General features: G+C 45.8%; 2 protein-coding genes and 1 long non-coding RNA gene across 5 annotated transcripts in view; 1 reads left to right on the forward strand and 2 right to left on the reverse strand.

Moving 5' to 3' along the window:
* LOC138690898 (uncharacterized) overlaps positions 1 to 20,781 on the forward strand; it is a 40,400-nt gene that overhangs the window by 3,222 nt on the left and 16,397 nt on the right. The window contains exons 2-3 of the long non-coding RNA XR_011329703.1: positions 13,286 to 13,396; positions 16,386 to 16,473. This is a non-coding gene — a long non-coding RNA (uncharacterized lncRNA). The remainder of the gene's footprint in view (positions 1 to 13,285; positions 13,397 to 16,385; positions 16,474 to 20,781) is intronic.
* On the reverse strand, positions 2,578 to 3,970 carry BRK1 (BRICK1 subunit of SCAR/WAVE actin nucleating complex). Its single transcript, XM_069812350.1, has 3 exons — positions 3,795 to 3,970; positions 3,623 to 3,705; positions 2,578 to 3,539 (listed from the first exon to the last, which is right to left on the reverse strand). Exons 1-3 carry the CDS (start codon positions 3,910 to 3,912, stop codon positions 3,513 to 3,515), a joined length of 228 nt encoding a protein of 75 aa, XP_069668451.1. The 5' UTR covers positions 3,913 to 3,970; the 3' UTR covers positions 2,578 to 3,512.
* FANCD2 (FA complementation group D2) overlaps positions 3,996 to 20,781 on the reverse strand; it is a 54,520-nt gene continuing 37,734 nt past the window's right edge. For all 3 annotated transcript variants that reach the window (XM_069812341.1, XM_069812339.1, XM_069812340.1), the window contains 15 exons: positions 20,035 to 20,151; positions 19,083 to 19,211; positions 18,767 to 18,885; positions 17,046 to 17,159; positions 16,366 to 16,493; positions 14,899 to 14,998; positions 12,928 to 13,050; positions 12,052 to 12,145; positions 11,417 to 11,488; positions 9,885 to 9,923; positions 9,173 to 9,247; positions 7,993 to 8,067; positions 4,891 to 5,037; positions 4,267 to 4,341; positions 3,996 to 4,130 (listed from right to left, as the gene is read on the reverse strand). In XM_069812341.1, the coding sequence (XP_069668442.1) occupies positions 4,053 to 4,130; positions 4,267 to 4,341; positions 4,891 to 5,037; positions 7,993 to 8,067; positions 9,173 to 9,247; positions 9,885 to 9,923; positions 11,417 to 11,488; positions 12,052 to 12,145; positions 12,928 to 13,050; positions 14,899 to 14,998; positions 16,366 to 16,493; positions 17,046 to 17,159; positions 18,767 to 18,885; positions 19,083 to 19,211; positions 20,035 to 20,151 (1,485 nt within the window). In that variant the 3' untranslated portion in view covers positions 3,996 to 4,052. The remainder of the gene's footprint in view (positions 4,131 to 4,266; positions 4,342 to 4,890; positions 5,038 to 7,992; positions 8,068 to 9,172; positions 9,248 to 9,884; positions 9,924 to 11,416; positions 11,489 to 12,051; positions 12,146 to 12,927; positions 13,051 to 14,898; positions 14,999 to 16,365; positions 16,494 to 17,045; positions 17,160 to 18,766; positions 18,886 to 19,082; positions 19,212 to 20,034; positions 20,152 to 20,781) is intronic.

Below are 20,781 nucleotides of genomic sequence, written 5' to 3' on the forward strand. Positions count from 1 at the left end.
TGCACTGACAAACCCGGCTCAAGCTGTACCTACAATCCTGCCACAGGTCTGACTCTAAAGTCACCAGTACTCCAAACTTGATCTATCCATTGTTTCCCCAGGATATTATTCTCAAACTTTTGCTCCAGGATGTACCCAACAAGAATCCTCCCGTCCCCAGAAAGAGGGTTGTCAACTACTGGCTTCACATTTCTGTGATATAAAGTGAAAACATACAAGGATGTGTCAGACTGCAGGGGGAGAGAGGGACGGTGAGGGGAAAGATAAGCTGATGGTGTATCCACCCTGAAGCTTTTATGTGCACTAGGACCAAGTCCCAGGTCCCTCATGCTTTGTGGAGTTTAGAGCAATACTGCTAGCACAAAAATCTCAGTGAATGTGGAGAACTTCCATACCCCTGTGACTTTCCCAGCTCACTGACCTGGTGTGATCACTTGGCAATCACAGGCAGGCAAGGTCAATCTTCTCTTTGTGAGACAACTACTCAAGGTGACTTCCAGTGCTGTCAGTGCCTTGGCACCAGGATGCAAGCAGATACCATCTTCTGGAACCTTTAAAGAAAAGTCCAGCTTTGCAAAACTATTAGGGACAAAGCGTGGCTCTCCCTCAACAACTCAGCTGTGTCCTAACACATTCCTCTCTTGCGATCCCCTCAGGTCACTGAATTATTATCAGGTTCAATCACCTGTAACATAGAGGGGATGAAGGTACATTTAACTTAAAGCTGTGTCCTAAAATCAAGGGTCTGCTAGCAGTAGGTACCTAGAGAGCCCAAAGGTTATTTACTAGAAGCTAGAATCATTTGAGAAGTCTGGTCCAAACCATTCATCTTAAAATACGTGCTTTGGATCAGACATTACCACCTTTATGGGGTATGCAAAGCTTGAATTCAAGCTCTATCTCCCTCTTCTGCCGACACCAGAAAAATGGTGATGCCAACACAGTATCACCTTATCGCCCACCCAGATCAAAATTCAGTACTACCAGTCATTCCCAAACATTGGAACTGTTATCTCCAACGAGGACTGCAGGATCGCTCTCATCACTCCAATGAGGTCTGGCTGCCTGTCCAGCAGGCAGCAAGCACTAAAAGCCCACTGTTCACCATGTAAGAGTGCAAACCTTTCTCAAGCTACAGATGTAGCTCAGGGTCTAATGAAACTGCTCTATTCTGGCACCTTTGTAAGAGGCTTCAAAACAGCTTACTCTCCAGCTCAGGCTCTGGGAAAGTTCTCAGACCACCAAAAGGTCTCAGCTACCAATAACCAGGGCTGCAAGGGTGCCTGAGCACCCAGCTCCCTCAGGACAAGAGGAAAGCATGCTTGAGGACACAGAACACATCTCCTGCTACGTTAAATGTGCAGTGGGGAGAACAGCACTGCTAACATGGCACGTAAACCCATCTCGTGATTTAGAATACATAAATCCATTCCAGAAAAGTTTAATGGGGGTTCCTGAGGCATCACATTCTGAAAAAGACAGAGTACAAGAAAAAAAGGCAAGCAGAATTCCCCAGTCTTTAAAACAATCAAATGTATCAAAGCTCCATCTACTACAAGGCTGCACAACACAGCAGCTGCTGGAAGAAGCAGTATCAGCCCAAGGACCAGGAGGCTTCTCCGCTTCCCAGAGATGGCCTGGAATAAGCAGCACCCAATCCAGAAAGCCTGGTCTTGCAGAGCCCTAGGGAACCACTGAGACTCCCTGAAAGGGAAAGAAAAAGGGCAGAACTCCTTTGGAAGTTGGTATGCCAACTCCATACCGCAGTATGCTGCCCAGCATCCCTGCTGGGAGACGAACCAGACAGGCTGATCCCACAGTGCTCAAGCCCTGTGAGAGCATGTGTCCTGGGAGGAGCAGTACCTTCCAGAAGACAGATCCCTACACCAAAACTGCTTTGGCCACACCAACTGTGTGGCAACACCTACTCCCGTGAGAAACCCTAGGGTCAGAGGAAAAAGGGAGAACCGTTACAACAGCCTGTCAGGAAACCAGGAAGGGATCCGAGAGAAACACACCACACTACTAGCTGGGACCAAGAACAAGCAATGGATCTCAAGCAAACAGGTCAGCCTGGTACAGCCCCAGTCCCAAGGATGTCTGTAGTATCCTCTGTCTCCCATTCAGTCTTTGGGTGAAGAATCTTGGGATAATTTAGGCAGGGACCTCTAGTGGTCTCTAACTCACCCCACCCCCCCATTCAAAGTCAGATCAAGCTGTTCACAGCCTTGTCCAGACAAGTATCAAGTTATCTCCAAGGACAGAGATCTCCACTTCAGCACACGCAGAATAACCAGGGAATGGGTCACAGGCATGTTTTTGATGTACTTGGGCCACAAAGCAACTGCCTGAGGAAAGAGAGGTGCTTTCCCTCCATCTCACAATCTTGTAGGACAGCACCATCTCTCATCATTTGACGTCACCCCCAAGCAATGATCTGTGCCTGCTCCACTCCACTGTAAGCTCTGCAAGGTTGGTAAAAAGCACTTATTTCCACTGGGGCTATGCAAGAGAAGCGGCCAAGCCTCCCAGATGTGCAGCCCAACCTGACAGTAAAGAATAACTGGCTAGGTGAGCTGAGGGAAAGGCTGGAGGAGTATTTATTGGAACAATGGAAAACACAGAGCTTCCTATGGAGAGCCCATGCTGAGGAGCAACCAGCTGATGTCAGACCTGCCAGCCTCAAAAATATAAAGAACATTAAGTTACCCAGGTGTCCAGTAAACACTGCAGACATCACACTGCCATCATGAAAAAGACAGCTTCCAGTTGGAGAATAATATACTGAGACATTTAAAGTTGGCTGGGAAGCAAGACGACCTTTACTGACACCGACTCCATGGACTCCCCAACAAACACTAAATATGAGCAGTGAGTTTGCAGCTGTAGATGCCCACTGAAAAACTGAGATAAATAGAGGAGCGGTGGGAAGGGAAGAGAGATTTCCTTCTCCTTGCCACCTGCCTCCCTAGAGAGGAGGATAAGCACCTCTTCCCAGGTGCCAGCAAAGAGCACTCTCTTGTGGCATGTGCACCACGCCAGGTGAGCCTGCTGTCCCCACCTAGCCTCAACAGTGTGCACATGAGCAGGCTGCGACACCTTCCAAACCGTCGGGATCACCAGATTTTGCGCTGTGACCCCAGCAGGAGCACAAAGCACCTCAAAGGGCGGTCAGGCGCCTCCCGGAGCTGACAGCAGCCAGGCCTGCAGCCCCTGGAGCGCACCCCCTCCCATCAGAGCCCCCACGTGCGGGGAGGAACACGGCCCGAAGCCTGCGGGTCAGGCGGACGGAAGGGCAGGCTCTGGACATCCAAGACGGTGGCGGGGAGCCGGGCGTCCCCTGGCCCGGCCCCAGGCAGGCAGGCAGGCAGGCAGAGAGCAGGCAGGGCAGGAGCACAGCGGTTTATTGGCAACACAAGGAGAGGCGGCGGCGGTGGCGGCGGCAGGCCCCGAGCAGGGTGCGGGGCGGCGGTGCTCCGGCGGGGTGGGGGGGGCCCGGGGCCGCCCCAGGCCTATGTCAGCGTCTCGCCCTTGGTGACCTGCCGGGAAGAGGAAACGCCTCAGCCACGGCCGGCACCGGGCCCGGCCGGGCCCTCTCCCGCCCGCCCGCCCCCCTGCTCACCCGGGCCTCGATGTACTCGATCCTGCGCTCGAGGGCCGTCAGCTTCTCGTTCAGGGTGGCCAGCCGGGACCGGCACGACATGTCTGCGGGGAAGCGGCAGTCAGAGACCGCGGGCGGGCGCCCGCCCCGGCCCGCCACCCCACGCCCCCCCCGCCGCCGCCGCCGCCCTCACCGAAGGAGTTGAGGAAGTCCGCGATCTTCTTGATGGAGCTGGTGATCACCTCGATGTACTCGCGATTGGCCCAGTCCTGGTGGATCTCCCGCTGCACCGGGTCCTCCTGCACCGACATGGCCGCCCCCGCCGCCGCCGCCGCCCCGGCGCGCACCGCGCCTGCGCGGGGTTACACCTCCCCCACCCCCTCGCGCCGCGGCACCGCCCCCGAAGCCGCCTCAGGCCCCACCCGCCGCCGCCGCCGCCGCCGCCGCCGCCTCAGGGCTCCGCGGGAGAGGGGCCCGGCCCGGCCGCGCTCTCCTCGTCGCTGGCGTCGGTGTCGCTCCCGCTCGGCTCCTGCGGGGGAGGCCGCCGTCAGAGCCGAACCTGCCGCCCCCCGCCCCGCCCCGCTCCGCCCGCCGCCTTCGCGTTCTAGGCAGAGTTTGAGCCAAGTCGCTCAAGGCGGCGGGCAGCGTCCCCGGCGAAGAAGTACCTCAGCAAGGCTTTCTGCGGAGTCCTCCTCAGCGGAGTCCCTCTCTTCAGAGGCTTGAGACAGAATTTCTTCTCCCTAAGGTGAAGGCAAAAGACCTGTACTGAGCGTATGCGAGCCAGCCAAAGCCTGCTAGGATGGGCCGGAGGAAAGCAGCGTTTTGTTACCATCTTAAATAGAACGCTTTTGAGTGAAAAGCGGGTTTTGTTTCAACTGTCCTGCTTCTACAGTGAAAGATGAAGAAAACAGCCAGAATTGGCTTCTGTTAAAGCCACACACAAGAGTGTGTGAAGAGGTGTTCAAGTGACCCTTACCTCTTCCCTTCTTCGCGTGTAGTTCTTGCCACTGAGCAGAGGAGGGATCCCCCGTACCCATTCATTACAGACAATAAAAACGGACCACTTCAGTGTGAGAGCCTCGCTGCAAGGAAGCCCCCAGAGATCCAGGCCCTTAATCTTGAAATAAAACGCTTCGTTCTGCTGCGCTAGACGTGACTGTAATATGGTCACACGGAAGCTGACCTTTTAGCTCTACCCGCACACAAGGGCAGAGTTAAAGTTGTCTGGGCAAGATGAGCATTGTCCTTCCCAAGATTTTAATTACCCTAGGCAGAACAGTGATTCTCACCTGAAGATCGCGATTTTTAAGGATGCCCACCCAGAACGCCTCCTGGCAGTGGTTGAATGCCAGCATTGCCTTCACTCGGTATACAAATTGTTCCAGTGACTTCTTCAACAAAGGCACATGGTTGGTCAGTCCAATGTCTTGGTGAATCTAAATATGAAACAGTAAAACGTGACTATGATTCTTGCCTAAGTATTCTGGCTATTTAAAAAGCCATTGGTTATACAGGTGGGTGGGATGGGACATGATCCCCACAAAGCTCGCTCAGATTATGTCATTTCTTGCCCAAATTCTTTTATAGCTTTTGTTAAAAAATAAAACTCGGATAAGCATTTTGTCTAAGGCAGCAAAATGATCCCTTGCAACAATCCAAACAGCCATATCCACTCTGGGTAAAAATAGGAGCAGCCTCAGCTTTTTTCATGAACCAGAGAGAGGGGCTAGTGACTTCTCTACATAAATCAGATGAATTCTGCTGACCCTTAGGAAATTATTTTGACAATCTACTTTTCTTGTGCTCCATCATCTCAGCAACAGACTGGTGTCACTTGCTCTGTTCTCCAAGAACAACGCACAGCTCTTCACGCGCAGATCTCCACTGCTGCCATCTAGCTCATGGCAGCCACAGCTTGCTTGCACACAAATTGCTGCATTGCTGCTGGTGCTGGAGGTGCATGCAGCCGATAGCATTTGGGTAAGTCTGACTCACGTACAAGCTATTACTTGTGAAATAGCAGAGTTAACTATGGAGGTCAGCGATGGACAATCACACCGTTCCAGTTCAAAGCAAAAAGCAATGCTACAAGTGGCCAGACTCCAAAACTACCTACCTAGGAAGGGAGATAACTACTTGCTGATAGCCGCAAGCTACAAACTAACACTGGAGGGAGTTTCATGTCAGGATATTGCTGAATTCCGAAGCACGGAGAAGAAAGAGTGAGAAAGGTGTTGAATAAGCCACCGCAGTGACAATCTTTTCTTGCTCAGTGTCTGATGCAATTCCTTTACACTAGCTACATGGAATGTGTGTGCACTATAAACTCCAAAGCCAGGTTGTCCAGACCAAAGAAACACTGGTTTTTGGAGAACTAGGACAGGAGGGAACAGATGGAGCTGCTGTAAGCAAAAACCAGCTGAGGAGGGGCAGCTATGCCAGGTATTGTGTGAGATTTAGCTCTAGGTGAGCATCTCTTCCTGCTAGGCTTGGATCTGCAGAACAGAGTCGTTGCTAAACCAGAAAACCTGCCAAGAGCCATAAACAATTATTTTGTGCATAAGTATTTTCCTCTTTCATGAGGATACTTTGAAACCTTCTTGCATTAAGATGCTCTCATTAGCTATACTCTGAAATCAGATCAGCTTTGTTTCTTGGAAGGGTTCAGCATGCCTGGGAAGAGGGATACTGCTTTGCTTCAAGTTCCGCCAGCGGGGAATGGGTAACTGAATACCAACAGCAATCTGTTCTCTAGCGTGTGTAAGAGGCTGGACCTAGCAATCATCAGCACTAATCAGAACCAAATCAGGGAAAACCTCGCTAATGACACAATCAACAATCACAGTGCTCCCTGGGTCTTGGAACCTGCCCAACTGTCTGCATGCAGTTTGAAGACTCAACAAAGTACTATGGCATTTGCAAAAATCTGTCTCCAGAAACTGTCCTTATGTCCAGCATTAGATATGTAAACAGAAGAGAAGCCTGGTGTGAAAGAGTAAAAGACAAACACTTAGGAAATTACAGGCGAAGCTGATTGCTACTGTCTGCTGTGTGATGCTCTTTGAAGACACTCATATTGAGGGAGAGTAGCAAATCCTAGGTTAACACTGCATGGTACATCAGTGAGTATTTACTAGTCTTTTATGAAAGTAAAATATAGACTGGTTTAACAAATGTTGGTGTTAACGCCTCTTCAAACAGGTGTGGAGCATTCATTGCATACATTTATTTGCCTAGATTCAGCTGCTACCTTCTCATTCTTGCAAAAATGATTTGGCACAGAGACCTAATCAGATTGCAACAGATACAAGAGCAGTGGTAAAATACAAGCATTCGCTAATCGCAGTTATATGCTAACAGGGGCCATGGGACACAGCACTTGAAAATGCCAGTCAAGTGCAAAGACAAGACATCGCAAGCTGCCATGATGTTATCCTGTTTGCAAGGTGAATTGTGACTTTAAAGCAGCCCTAAGGATTTCACTTTCAAACACAAGGAGGACTTTTTAGCATCTCCAGGGTTTATGCCAACTTCCAATTCTCCCCTATGCTGATAGCTGCAATAGCATGTTCTGATCTCCAGATAGACTTTTATGCTCCTGATGCCAGCTCTGGACTAAATCAGGAGCAAATCTAGCTTGGACAGCCATGCTAATAGTGGCTTTCTCCCTTCAACTGCTTTGGCAAAGCTCCCTTCTTGGACACGTGTTCTTGAACCTCTTAGGAGTCTAACAGGAACAAAGCAGCACACATGAAGTTCTTTCTAACTGCCTTCTCCCATGTGATTCTCTCATGACAAGCATTGGCCTTCCACACTGTAAGCAGGGTGCTAATCCTCTCCTTCCTTGCTGCCCTAAGTCTCCTACAGAGACACTAGCAGACCAGTTGTGTGTTACCACCTTTCTCCCCTCCCTTTGCCCTCTTCCCTAGTATCAACGCAACAATGCCAAAAAGGCACCTCAAGACGATTTTGAGTAAGGTCCACCTCCTGTTGCTGATTGTTCTGTCTCGCAAGGCTGTTGATCTTTGTCAAAGCTTCTCTCCCACATTACCAGTCTGACATCTATACTTTATGCAAGGTCTCTAAGGTCTTAGCTTGTGTCTTCCGAAACACCCTCTTAGAGATGCCAACAACCAAAGATGTCAAGAACCTCTGTCCTAAAAAAAGAGTACGCTAACCTGATCTGACATCCAAGTCAGCCACTTCCAGATCAAATACTTCAACTTTTGGGCCATTAACCAAGGCTATTTCTTCTCCTCTCAGAGTTTTTGCTTGTACAGACAATGCTAGAAGCCTGCAAGTAGAACCTGCCTGTGCCCTGGAAAAGCAGTGGAAGGGCAATAAATCATTCTTAGGACAGGAGTTTGTGCTGCAATTAGAACTTATCTTACCTTGGAATGGCCACATATGTGATGAAGTTGTCTGGTACTCAGCTGCAAGGTTTTCAGCAAACTCTGCACATCATCCTGCAATAAATAAATAGACCAGCAAATCATTCTCAAAGGATTTTTCCATGAGGAAAACAAGAATAATGAAACAGTATTAGTCCTAGCAATCCTTTCAAAGGGTTATGGGACAGAGATATGATGCACGTATGCAGGAAACATCAGACGAACAGAATGAAGCCATAGGAGGAGGCTTGCACAGTGCATATAAGTAACTGGTAATAAAAGTATGACCACAGGTCATAAGGCCAAGCACTTTGACCTGAAACGGATTTTGAATCAGAGTTTGGAATGAATGCCTATCAGTGAAAGTGGGGCAATTAAAATCAAGACAACCTTGTCACATTTTGCCTTGAGTACAACCTTCTGAAGTAGGAGAACCAGAGGAAAAGTATAAAACATACTGCTAGATTGTGGTATTTGAAACACATCCAGCACAAACTCTGGATATCAGTCCTCTCTATTGAGCAAATTACATGGCACTTTCTATTGTCTGTTTAATAACCTCATTCCCTCAAAAACCCATGAGAATACATCTTACATTTGCAATAGAAAGGAGTTATCTATTAGAGGCAAGTTGTGAAGACTAAGCCAAAGAACGAGTCTCACTGGCAAAGCTGGACTGCCTTGCAACAAAGCAGAGGAAAGAAGTCAACTGTTCTTGCTTGTCACGTAGTGCACCAAGGTTGGCCTGTCCATCTACACTCATGCGCGTTGCCCTGCTCAAAGCTCCAAGAATTATTGCAAAGACACCGATGTCACTGTCCATCTGGACTGCAAGCCCTCACCAACCTGACTTGCTCACATGAGCTTCCTACTCTGTGAGTGACACCTTTGTGGTAATAACTTTTGAAGGAGGTGGAGGTTGAAAGGGCTTCCTTTGCTAACAGTGAAGCCATCCAACTAGAAGACTGATGGCAAGTCGGGAAACAGTGATCTGTTTGCTGAGAGAGCACTGGACGGGCAAGTAAACAGGGCAGAGCACAGCTAGAGACATCAGATGCGTTCGTCGTGAACTGTCACAAGTGTCATGCCAACATGTGACCAGAGACAGGAATCTCCTTCTAACAAGCATCAGTCATGCTTCCCAATTGGTTCCAGACAGTTCTGTCTCCAAAAGGCTTACCCTGTGCTTTTTAAAGCTGTAGTCCAGGAGAGGCATGGCAAGCTTCAGAAATGCTTCTACAAAGAGACGGCCGTACTACAAAAGAATGATAAATATATCAGAAGCATGTTTAAATGCCTTTTCAAAGAACCATCACAAAGTCAGATAAGCTAATGATACATTCTTTCAAGCTACCCTGGAGACTGTTCTTAGTAAAAGACTATATTCATGTGAAGGCTGTACTGGAATATACAGGATCAGTAAAAGGTCCCACTTTAATCACTGCAAAGAGAGGCTAGGAGGACAAAGTGTCATCATTGTACACACCCCTGGTTTTATTCACTAGCAAATTGGGAATAAAACTGAACTAAGCACAAAATGTTAGAATCACTATACTTATGTATGAGTCCTAGCCAGAAAAGGGGGGGTTGCAGAGGGACACATGATCTTTCTGGGCTCCAAGGGAGACCTGTCTGCTGTGATGTCTCCTCTCATTTGGAGTACCATGGGGAAAGGAGAAAGGGGAAAGGGTCTAAAGTCAGTAATGCCAACTGCAGTAAGTTAGCTGTGGTTGAGCCATACAATGAGGATTAGTGGAAGACAGTCAAAGGTTTAAGAAGCAGTATCTGCTTCTTCCAGTGAATTCAGTAACCACTCTACTCCACTGGAGGCAATGATTCAAGAAAGCTGGTATTGAAACTGCTCTCTTCAGTTATTTTGAATTCTTGCTTACCTTCAGGCAGATGCTGAGTACAGGCCTGCTGTCAAATACCTACTTGGGCAAGAGGAAAAAAAGAGAGCCAGATCGGTCCACAAGTCCAAAGGAAACTATGTAAGCACAGCAGCCAATTAAAAATAGCCCTTAATTACATAACTCCCCTTCATTAAAGTGTGAAACCTGTTCTAAGGCAACATCCATTCTCAAGTTTCAACAGGGAACACCACATAAGCATGTGAAATGTAGTGCCTGTCAGGTGGAAGTACTTGGCAGGATGGCTATTTGGTGATCTAAGGTGCACCTTTTGCAGATGGCACAAAATTATCTCAATGAGTCTGAAATTCTTAATACTTTGGGACCCAAGAGACCTAAGTCCAGCTGATGGGCAAGTAAATGCATAACGGACGAAGCAAAACTGAGATGTGCAAAATAATGTATTTTGGAGGAAACAGTGCCAGCTGGCAAAAGATACCAGGTGTCACTGCACAGGTCACACACAGCTGTGGTCCAACAGCAAACAAAGAAATGGAACAGATGGTCTCAGGTCTCTTGAAGGCTTTCTTCTGGTATACGTTTGTGTATATATTTTTGCCAGTGACCAATTCTATAACTAATTAGTGAACGTTTTAACTGGCATAGCACACAGATGTGAATGAGAGCTGTGAAGGTACCCTGGTGCTGCTATGGGTTGCAAAACAGAACTAGCTGGTCCAGCTCTACCCTTTGTGCTCTCAGAAGACATCTGGAGCACATGTAGGGCTCTAGTGAATGCTGCTGTATAGAAGAATTGAGCTCAATTCACCAGAGCTCATAAGCTGAACTTGAAAAAGCTGGACTTGCCAATCAGATACGATAAAGGCAAACAGTAATGACCAACCTAAGCAAGAAGAAAAGGGCAGCTGTACCTATCGCCTTCTGCCTAAAACATCATCACATGCAGTGACACTGAATGTACCAACTCCATCACCATAGGATGACATGAATTGTCAGCAGGATACTAAGGAAGATCGTATGTTACCATAAGAGCAAGTGAAGCTGAGAGCTATCAGATAAGCCCTGAATGCAGGTTATAGACAGGAATCCAAGTCTCCTGTTCAGAGTATTAGCCTGCCTTCAGCTGAGTACATCAGGAGAATGTTTCCTTCTGTCAGATGTTATTCCAGATCTACCTGAAGGGTTTCCTCCCATCTGCCTTTTCCACAGCTGGCAGTGGACTCTGTCAGACACAAAACACTGTACTAGACAACTGGGGTGTTTGTTCAGTCCTTTTTCTGTACTTCTTTACATCATTTTGTCTTTGTGCAGACTTATTATTTGTGTGAGATCCATGTTAATAAGATGAGCAGGCTGTAAGAATTAAGTAGTATTGAAGTGAAAGCTAAATGGAAACCCTTGCACACAGATTATAACTGGCTTTATTTACCACCTCCAGGTTGTTCCACTAGTCAGCCATACTTCATGTTTTTCTCTTAGCGCTCATGAACCTGAACACACTGGGCTTTGCTGGAAATCTGAAGGTAAAGCCAGAAAAACAACCAGAACCTCACCTTGACCAAGTTAACGAGTATATGGAAATTCCGCACAGCAATGTTCCACCTCAGCAGCTTCTCCAGTTGCACCTAATGGGATGCAAGGGACAATAACCCAAGATGGAGTATTTCCTCTCGCCTTTCTGGATGCTCTCTCAGCATTTGTGGTAGCCAAAGCATCGTTGTTGTTGTTGTTGAAGACAGAGGAACAAAGCTTCGCCACAGGCAGATTTATCACAGCAAAACCACTTTATGGCAATTCCAGCCTGCTCAGTGCCCACATGGCTTAAAATGCTAAGTATTAACACACTTCCTTGCTCTCAGAGCAGGTCCTGGTTGCAAAATAATTTTGTGGTCCCACACAGGTATGCAGACCAACTGCACAGCTTAGTATTTTGCTGATTACTACCTGTTTTCTGGTTATAGCTTCTGCTGGATTTAGTGGATTTTTGACATGGTACAAACCAGATAAAAAGGATGCTACTCATATGTTACCCTGTATATCTGTTTAGGCTGATGAATGAAGCTGTCTGACTGCATTTCCTAGACAAAATTCCGAAGTAGATTCCTTTCCAATTTATACATCTTTATTGTACTGTACAGTTTAACTTATGTCTTCTTCCCCTTAGAGTCCAGTGCATTTATTTTCCTACCTCACTTGAGTCTGATGGTTTCCCAGCTGGGATGCTTTTCACTGAACTCTCTAGCTGAGCCATCATTACTCTGAAGAAAACCGGGAATGTCTGCCTGTGGAGAAAGTGAGAGAAAAACTAAAAGCCAGCTCTGAGAATCTAGATAGGCTTCTTGTCCCCAGAATGATGTGGAAAACTTGAAGGTTACCCAGCTAGCCATCCTTCTCAATAGGAAATCACAGGAGATTGGCCCTAAGACTCATAAGCATATCTAGCCCAGCCCCATCACCCAGATGGAGAATCCTGGGAACTCACTACTACTTCCCCAGTATGAACCACACATAGAAACCACCCACTTCTTTGTAGCTCTGGGCGATGCACAGCAAAAGGCTTGCAGCTGTCAGCATAAGATGATTTTGGTAGTTAACAAAGCGCAGGGACTTTGGCCACCCCTGCGTAAACTGTGCTTCCAAATTCCTGTGGTAGGAGCAGAAACACCCTGAGTGTGCTTTTGCACATTGCATACCAGCCCAGGATTGCCTACAGCCACCCCAGGCCTCTAAGGCTGACTTTTAGAGTGCTTTATACCACCACAGTAGCACAGAAAGAGGCAACATACCTGATGACAGACAGCAGTTCATTCTCCAATTAAAATGGCTCACCAATAATAAACTCAATGTTGTGTTAATGCACAAGGCCATTCCACCTTGACCTAAAGCTAACCCTGTACTAACCTGTTGTGCACTGCCAAAAGAATGTTTACAAAAACCCAGAGTAGGCCACAGTGGTACTAACATTAAACCATAATAGACCACAAAATAAGAAAATTAAATACTGAAAAGCAGAAATTGCCATTATGCATCTGATTAAATTCAAAGTCTCTATTGATATAATTACCTGCTTAGTGTAGGATAAGTAGAAGAACATCCATCTTTGGCAGAGTTGATCAGTTCAGGAACACCAACACTGGAGATTTCTTCTATAGCTTTCAAAATGTTATCTGTGTGCTCCAGGTAGACACTAAATCCAAAACCAGCTTAGTTCATCAGTAAATATTATGCAGAATAACACAGCAAGTTCTTGAACACTGCCCTACCTGCAACATGTGGCCTAAAACTGTCAAGCTTATTCTTATGCTAAAGGCAAACATGTAGGAAATCCAAAGCAATACTTAGAACTGTTACAGTAATGTCATTAAAAGCTACCATGATCTGAAACAAACCTGGATTTAATATTTCCTTATTCTTATATTTAGGAAGGACAGGCTGGGAAGAGGAGGAGAGGAGTTGCGCTTTATGTGAGAGAAGAGCTGGAATGCATGGAGCTCTGCCTGAGGATGGGTGATAAGCCGACTGAGAGCTTATGGGTAAGGATGAAAGAGCCAACCAATATGGGCGACATTGTAGTGGGTGTCTGCTATAGGGCCACCTGGATCAGGAAAAACAAGTAAATGAAGCCTTCTACAGATAGCTGGAAGTAGCCCCATGTTTGCAAGCCCTGATTCTCATTGGGGACTAAGCACCACGACACCTCCTGGGAGGACAACACAGCAGGGCATAAGCAATCCAGGAGGTTCCTGGACAGCATCAGTGACAACTTCCTGACACAAGCGACAGAAGAGCTGATGACAAGACGTACTCTGCTGGACCCCACACTTAAAAACAAGGAAGGGCTCTTTGGGATTGGGAAGGTCAAAGGCAGCCTTGGCTGCAGTGACCATGACATGGTGGAGTTCAGGATCCTGAGAGGAGGGAGCATGACAAACAGCAAGATCACAACCCTGGACGTAAGGAGGGCATACTTTGGCCTCTTCGTGAATCTTCTTGCCATGGGGCAGGGGCCTAGAGGGAAGAAGTGTCCAAGAAAGCTGGTTGATATTCAAGGACCACCTCCTCCAAGCTCAAGAACCTCCATCATGAGGCTACTCTCAATTATCTTTGAATGATCACAGTGACTGGGAGAGGTGCCTGAGGGCTGGAAGAAGGGAAATGTCACTCCTGTCTTCAAGAAGAGCAGGAGGAAGGACCCAGGGAACTAGAGGCCAGTCAGCCACACTTTGGTCCCTGGGAAGGTGGTGGAACAACTATCCTGGAAACCATTTCCAGGCACATGAAGGACAAGGCAGCGACTGGGAGTAGTCAGCATGGATTCACCAAGGGAAAGTCATGTCTGACCAGCCTGGTAACCTTCAATGAAATGACTGCCTTGTAGATGAGGGGAGAGTGGTGGATATTGTCTACGTTGACTTTTAAGGCTTTCAACACTGTCTCCTGTAAGATTCTCATAGAGTAGCTGTTGAAGTATGGGCTGGAAGAGCAGACAGTGAGGTGGGCTGAAAACTGGCTGAACAGGTGAGCTCAGAGGGTTGTGTCCAGCATGGTCCCAGGCAGCCTGCTCTAGGTCAGCCTACTGGAGCAGGGGGATTGGAAAAAGGTGACCTACAGAGGTGCCTTCCAATCTCAACCATCTTGTGATTCTGTGACTGTATTTCACATAATACTCGGTCCTGCTCTCCTTGACTTTAGTGAAAGCTGATTTGCTTTCAGTTTAGTGAAAACAAAACCAGACACTTGGTCCAGATCCACACTTATATGTGTACATATGCACGCATACATGTATAGATGTGTTGATGTACACTGACAAGCTGTAGTCTAGCAAACATGAGGTCCAAACATGGTTCTATGGCCAATGGCTAACAGAATTCTTCCTGTGACTCACTGTCTTTCAGTGCTTTATAAACAGTATATAAACAGTGCCAAACTGTGTAAATGTGAGGGTTATGACTGAGAGAAGTCATTTCTCTGCAGCAACAGTAATTATTAGAAAAAGAGTGTCTTGGCATGCTTGAGACAATGGCTTGAGCCTTACCAGAGCAGAGTGTGCAGCGCACTGTTGAACTGGCTGCCCTTTTCTCGGTCTCCACCGGGCTTCACCCATGACTGGCAGAGGAACTGCTTTGCTAGTGAAGCTGTAAAAGGTAAGGGGTAACTTACTGAAGGAAGAATCCAAGACAATTTCCATCTTCCATATAAAGGCAGTGTGTCCAAATGGCCTTTTGAAAGATCACAATATCGCTACACCTCAATATGCCTGAACTGTGGTAAGTCAGAATGCATTTCCCCTAAAAAGCAGTAAGGCCACAAGGACATACATCATGATAACAAAATATATGCACATCCAGTGTGTTCCTGGTCTGGAATATCTGTTCACATCAGAACCGTGATCCATCTCTGACCAGTTCTCCCTGACAAACTTATGTTAAGCATTATTCGTTTGGTAGTTCCTACAGTGTACCAACTGTTTGTTTTTAATTAGGCCAATATACAACCCTTAGGGCATCCATTTTTAGAAATGGAATTCCAATAACAAGTGACTTGACTTTTTGGCCACAGTACTATAATAATAAATGTGAACAGGTAAGTTTGAAGTTTATAGATTTCTTAAATCAAAACTGCTAACAAACCTGCTTGTCTCTTGCAGAAATGTTAAAACCAGGAAATTATTACTTAAAATTGGTTATTCCCTGCCACACTCAGTGGGCATTTCTTCCAATGTGGGACTGTTTAAAATAGTAAAATAATCTCAAAGTAGGGAACTTATAATTCTGAGTGGCTAAGGGGATCCGAGAAGGACAGATTCTAGAGGTGTCTTAGTATGACAAGGTATGGCTGAGAGAGGTGACTGTGCCTGGAGTCTTTATTTCAGCATGTGACAAAGTGGAGACCAACTAGTTTTCTTGTATATTCGCTGCAAGCATGTCTATGCCTTATCTGCTTGAATGCTGTTCCTCTTACAGAATGGGTCCTAATCCCTGAGAATAGCTCTCTTAATTGAAAATGTTTGTTGCATGGGGTTAAGACATACAGGTTTTCCTCTCTCTGCTCTGAAGTAACAGCTGTATTTGCAGTTCATTTCCATAATTTTTGGAAATAAGCTGTCACAGACATCTGTACTTACACTAGGAAGCTACATCAGATTAAGTCTATGATCACTCCCATAATCAGTGATTAAACTGGTACCAAAATTGAACAGCAGGCTTGTTCTTAGAACTCTTAAAAGCTGTGAGACTGTGATTTTTAAAAATGCCAGCTAAGAGAGTTGGAGTCTGCCTTCCTGCATGTGACTGAGGCACAGCAAAACGAATACCTACAAGATTCCAATATATTTACTGCTGTTCCTTTCATTAACCGCTAGGACTGTTCAGCTAGTAAGATTACTAGGATACCAAAGGAAAATCTCTCCCTCAAAAGATGCACTCCAGAAATAGAACCCAAGATTTACAGGCAAAGGACAGCATGAAAACTAATCTGAGATTAGAGGTTCTTCACACATTACCCATTTTCTCTTTCTTCCAGCCAGCCATTGGTTTCTCAGCAATGGCGATCAGGAGCTGAGTGAGGATGAATGCACAGTGGAAACTGGGAACACTCTGCTGGAAATTCAGTAGGTATTGAAAACTCTCACTGGGGATGACAGGAAAGGGAAAAGGTAAAAACACTGTAGATAGGGTAATCTCCCAGAAACACATAAATAAAAAGGAAGTATTAGACCAGCTCAGATCCAAGGTCTTCCTAGCCCAGTATTTTGTCCCTGGCAGTGCCCTTCTGAAGAAGGGGTAGTCAACCACTAGTAGATAAAAATTCAGTCACCAAGAAACTTCTCTCAAGCCGCAGTCGCTCTAAGTCTTGCAACATCTTTATATACTGCTTTCACCTAGTGTTCCTGTAGGCATTGTAACTACCCAGAACAAATTAATTCCTTCTGTGAATTCTACTAATCTCCTAGTCTCAAACAGCATACAAATGAACGAGGCCCATAGACTAATGCTTATTTTATAATCCAGTAGGTCCTTTTCATTAGGTTTGACTGCACTGCCATTCAATTAAATACAAAGCTCTCTGAAGGTAGTGTTTTCTCTATGACAGCTCCCAAACACCCATTTACCCATAATGCCCATAAAACCCAGTGAAAACTACTTGAAATCCCTTTCAGAGCTTCGGAAATACTGATTCTACCTTATCAGCTCCTCAAGAAGAAGAAACTCGGTCTCTCCTGGCTTTAGCCTGTCTGCAAGCACCTGGAGAGCTGACCTTAGCAAGTCAGTATTTTCACGCTGAGAAAAACCATTCCTGAGGGGGACAAAAAAAAAAAAAGTCCAGTTCATCATCAGACTAGAAGGAAGAGAAGTATCAGATGCAAAAGCATATCTGGGCATATTTTTGCAACAAGAAAAATAAGGAAGCTGGATATACAAGAATAACCCTGCAATATGAAAGTTATAAGGGGACACAAAAAAATGAAAACTGATCTTGACAGCAAACTTGGTTCATACACACTTTTTTCCCCCATCTTTTCCAGGGAATGGAAAACCTTGTGCACACACAATACTAACTTTTCAGTTAGACTGCAGACCTGGCTAGGAGGGGACAGGCCATCTCACATAAGTGGAGGTCCATATATACTAAAACAATGCTATGCAGACCTGAATAAAAGAGGATGCCTAATCACAGTTGTTGTGCAAGTGCAGTGATAGTGGCTGGTCACCTCTTGAACAACAGATAGGAGCCTAATAGAGACGAATACTGTAGAGATCTTCATTAATTCTTTGAACTACCAGTATCTGTGAAATCATTCAGTGAGAATATGCATTCTGAAAAGGCTCAAATGCATCCACGTTCTAGATCTATAGACTGAATACATGGACATGATAACTGTAATGCTCAAGTGCACCTTTAACACACAAGTCAATTAACAATCGGTAATGTAAGAGGGCTTGATCAAATGTATGTAAAAGGAGTTGTAATTTGGTTGTTGGACTTAAGTGGCTGAACAGCTAGCCCCAATATATGGCCACCTGACCCACAGCAGAACAGAATTATGTTACTCTTTATCCAAACTAAACAGCAAAGTGGATCTTGAGCTGCCTGTAGTTACAAAGTGGGTCAGGTTCTTTGGTTTACAAGATGGGTACACTCAGGAACAACCAACATGCATACTGGCTAATGAGAAAATGACCAATCCAGGAATAGTCAGGGATGGATCAGGGTCCCCAAGGCTCCAGTAGTGCCCAGCAGAAGCAGACCTCAGACCTCATACACTTTTTACACCATTATTACTGGTTTTTTAAGTACAAAGGTAAAACACTTTCCACACACAGATCTAAACTAGGGTTCAGAAAAAACTTCTATGATGCTATCTTGAATTATATTAGCAGATGAAGAGGTCAAATCCAGGCTGCACATGCATTGTTGAGTTTGGCATTTACGAATCCAGTTCGAGTGCATCAGCAGCACAGTCTTTTTGTCAATGAAATACACATTCATCCTTTCCCATTGGCAAAAGAAATTCTTTCATTGCTCACAATTCAGGCAGTGACAATTTAGCAAAGGATGAGCGGACTTACTGGGTAAGAAATTCCAAGATCCCTAGGCAGAATGGGAGTTGCAAAACTAGGTGTGCCAGTATGCTACTTATGCTGGTCTTGATTCAAAAGCACATTGAATTCTAGCCAGTTCAGTGCTTCATCACCTACAGTCTTTGTTCAGCTCAGGATCAGGCAATGAAGCTTGACATAACTATAAAGTGCTTAAAAGTCCCCAACCACTGCAGTGTGTTGTTCTGCATGGCTGACAGGCCATTTTCTGGGTACAAACACTTTAAAGAAAAGGAACAAGAAGAGGAAGCAATAAATGGACTTTGCTCATTTAGGCAACTATACTTTTTTGTTTGAACTCACCAAGCAAATAGGGAGCGAAAAGTCAGTAACAGCTGGTGGTAACAAGAGGACATCAGCTGGTGCTCCTGGATGTTCATTCCCGGATCATCTTCCACACCCCGATTTTGCATAACAACTGCCTTTAATACAGAACAAATAATTCATTAAATGCTATTCCAAGGAAAAATAATGGCACAACAATCCATTTCTGTAAATTCCATGTTTAAAAAACCTGAAGAAAAACAAAGCCACTCTTTTTCCCACAAACAAAACCAAAAATACCTTTAGAGGTGACCAAACTTGACAGTCTTTTGAGTCAAAATTGCTGCCCACTGACCTGGAAGTAGTTATGCATGTTCTCCATGTGACTACACAGTGGCTTTAGTAGCTTGACTACACACATAGCAACTTCCTTGGGAGATCTCTGACACAGGTGGGAAAAGCCAATATCCTTGTAGCCTCTTTCCTGCAGAAAATCCAAAAGATTAAAGTCACTTCGTCAGCCTTACTTGAGAATAACTTCGCATCAAGTGCTACCTCTTAGACTGCTTCTGAGCAGTGCAATTCCTGATGTCATACGCTCTGTCAGGAAGGGTCACAGAATAAGAAAGCTGGCTTCTGCTGAACAACCAGCACCAACTCAGACAAGTGAAAAACATTCAATGAAAAGAATAAAACTGCTGTGACATGTAGCTCTTTTACATTTTACTCAAACACAAAGACAGTCTCTGCACATGGGAATTAAGATACATAGAAAGACAAAGAGAAAGAACACTGAATATGATGGAGTCCATCAGGTTATAGTGAATTTCTCAGTTTAATGCAATGGGCCACACCTGTTTACTTTCCTCCTGAAAGCATCAGCCAGGAATGCAAGGAGTCACTGCACTCAGGGTGTTCTTCTAAAGACTACAGAAGCAGCTTCTGTTGGATCCAGCAGCTATCTGGCCTGCCTAACCTGAACTGCTGCTTGAACAGCAGAGCCAATCTCCACGGGGAGGGCTAGGAAAAGGGTCACTTGAGTTTTGAGGCTACAAGGCCTCAATTATACAACCTTTCCTGAGACATGCAGAGAACCAGATGCTGCAAGCACTTCAGCAAGGGAAGTGGTACAGCAGTCTCTTTTGAAAGAGCAAGTGCTGCTCTGACACACAGTTGGGCATCAGACTTCCATTTAACTGCTAGGTGAAAATAATTCTGAAGAACATTTCTCTTGGGAAAGGCCTGGAGGCCACTGATGTGCTTTGCCTCAGCCCAGGTCTAGACCCACCAGCTGCTGCTATACTTGCCTTTGGAAAGGGCACTCTCCTTGTGGAGCCTGGGGTCAGCACATGTTCCAGCTTCCAGCACAGGTCATCCAGAAGGAAGCAAAGTTCAGCAGGCCCCAGCTGCACAACTTCACGAGCCTGCAGTTACAAGAAAAATCAATCCCAGGACCCAGCATGTAACTGTAGTGCCTTGAAGCTCAAGTTCACCTCCTCCATTTCCAGTTATGACTCCTGGCTTAGTTAACCTCAGCTAGGGACCTATTTGGTAGATGCTAGAGTTTTATGTCTCCCCACTGGCAGGTATGGGGCATTGGTTCTGGTTACTCAAAGCATGAACAAACCTGGTGTTCTGAACATACCTGAGGCAATGTCAGTAACACTTAACTACTGAGAGAAAACTGATTTACATACATTGACATTGAAAATAAGCTCCTAAGGATAAAAAGAGGTTTAAGCCCAAAAAGACACAAAATTCACCAACTGAGTAATAGTCAAGAAGTAATTTGAAATAACACCATATAGCCCAAGAGACTTGTCAAACAGTCTTCCAGTTAGTCTGTGACCTGCATGTACAGAGACAGCTGTCCTTGGAGCAGGCCAAGCTGTACTCTAGCCTGCCATGGCCTTTTCACATTTTACTTATCTTACTGTAGCCTAACAAAATTACACTCCAGATGGACTCAGCCTGCCTACAAAGAGGGTAAAAAAATTAAGCACTTCTGCTTTCCACATCCATAGCAATGCAGTTTTGTGAAGCTCCCAGATGAT

This window comes from Haliaeetus albicilla, chromosome 24 (genome assembly GCF_947461875.1).
Source record: "Haliaeetus albicilla chromosome 24, bHalAlb1.1, whole genome shotgun sequence".
NCBI classification, from domain to species: Eukaryota; Metazoa; Chordata; class Aves; order Accipitriformes; family Accipitridae; genus Haliaeetus; species Haliaeetus albicilla.

Bases quoted from the DNA above. Each gene is read 5' to 3' on its own strand.
- BRK1 (XM_069812350.1), bottom strand. From the start codon at position 3,912: ATGTCGGTGCAGGAGGACCCGGTGCAGCGGGAGATCCACCAGGACTGG. The intron at 3,706-3,794 runs GTGAGGGCGGCG...GCTTCCCCGCAG, and splicing joins GGACTTCCTCAACTCCTTCG to ACATGTCGTGCCGGTCCCGG. The intron at 3,540-3,622 runs GTGAGCAGGGGG...TCTTCCCGGCAG, and splicing joins TCGAGTACATCGAGGCCCGG to GTCACCAAGGGCGAGACGCT.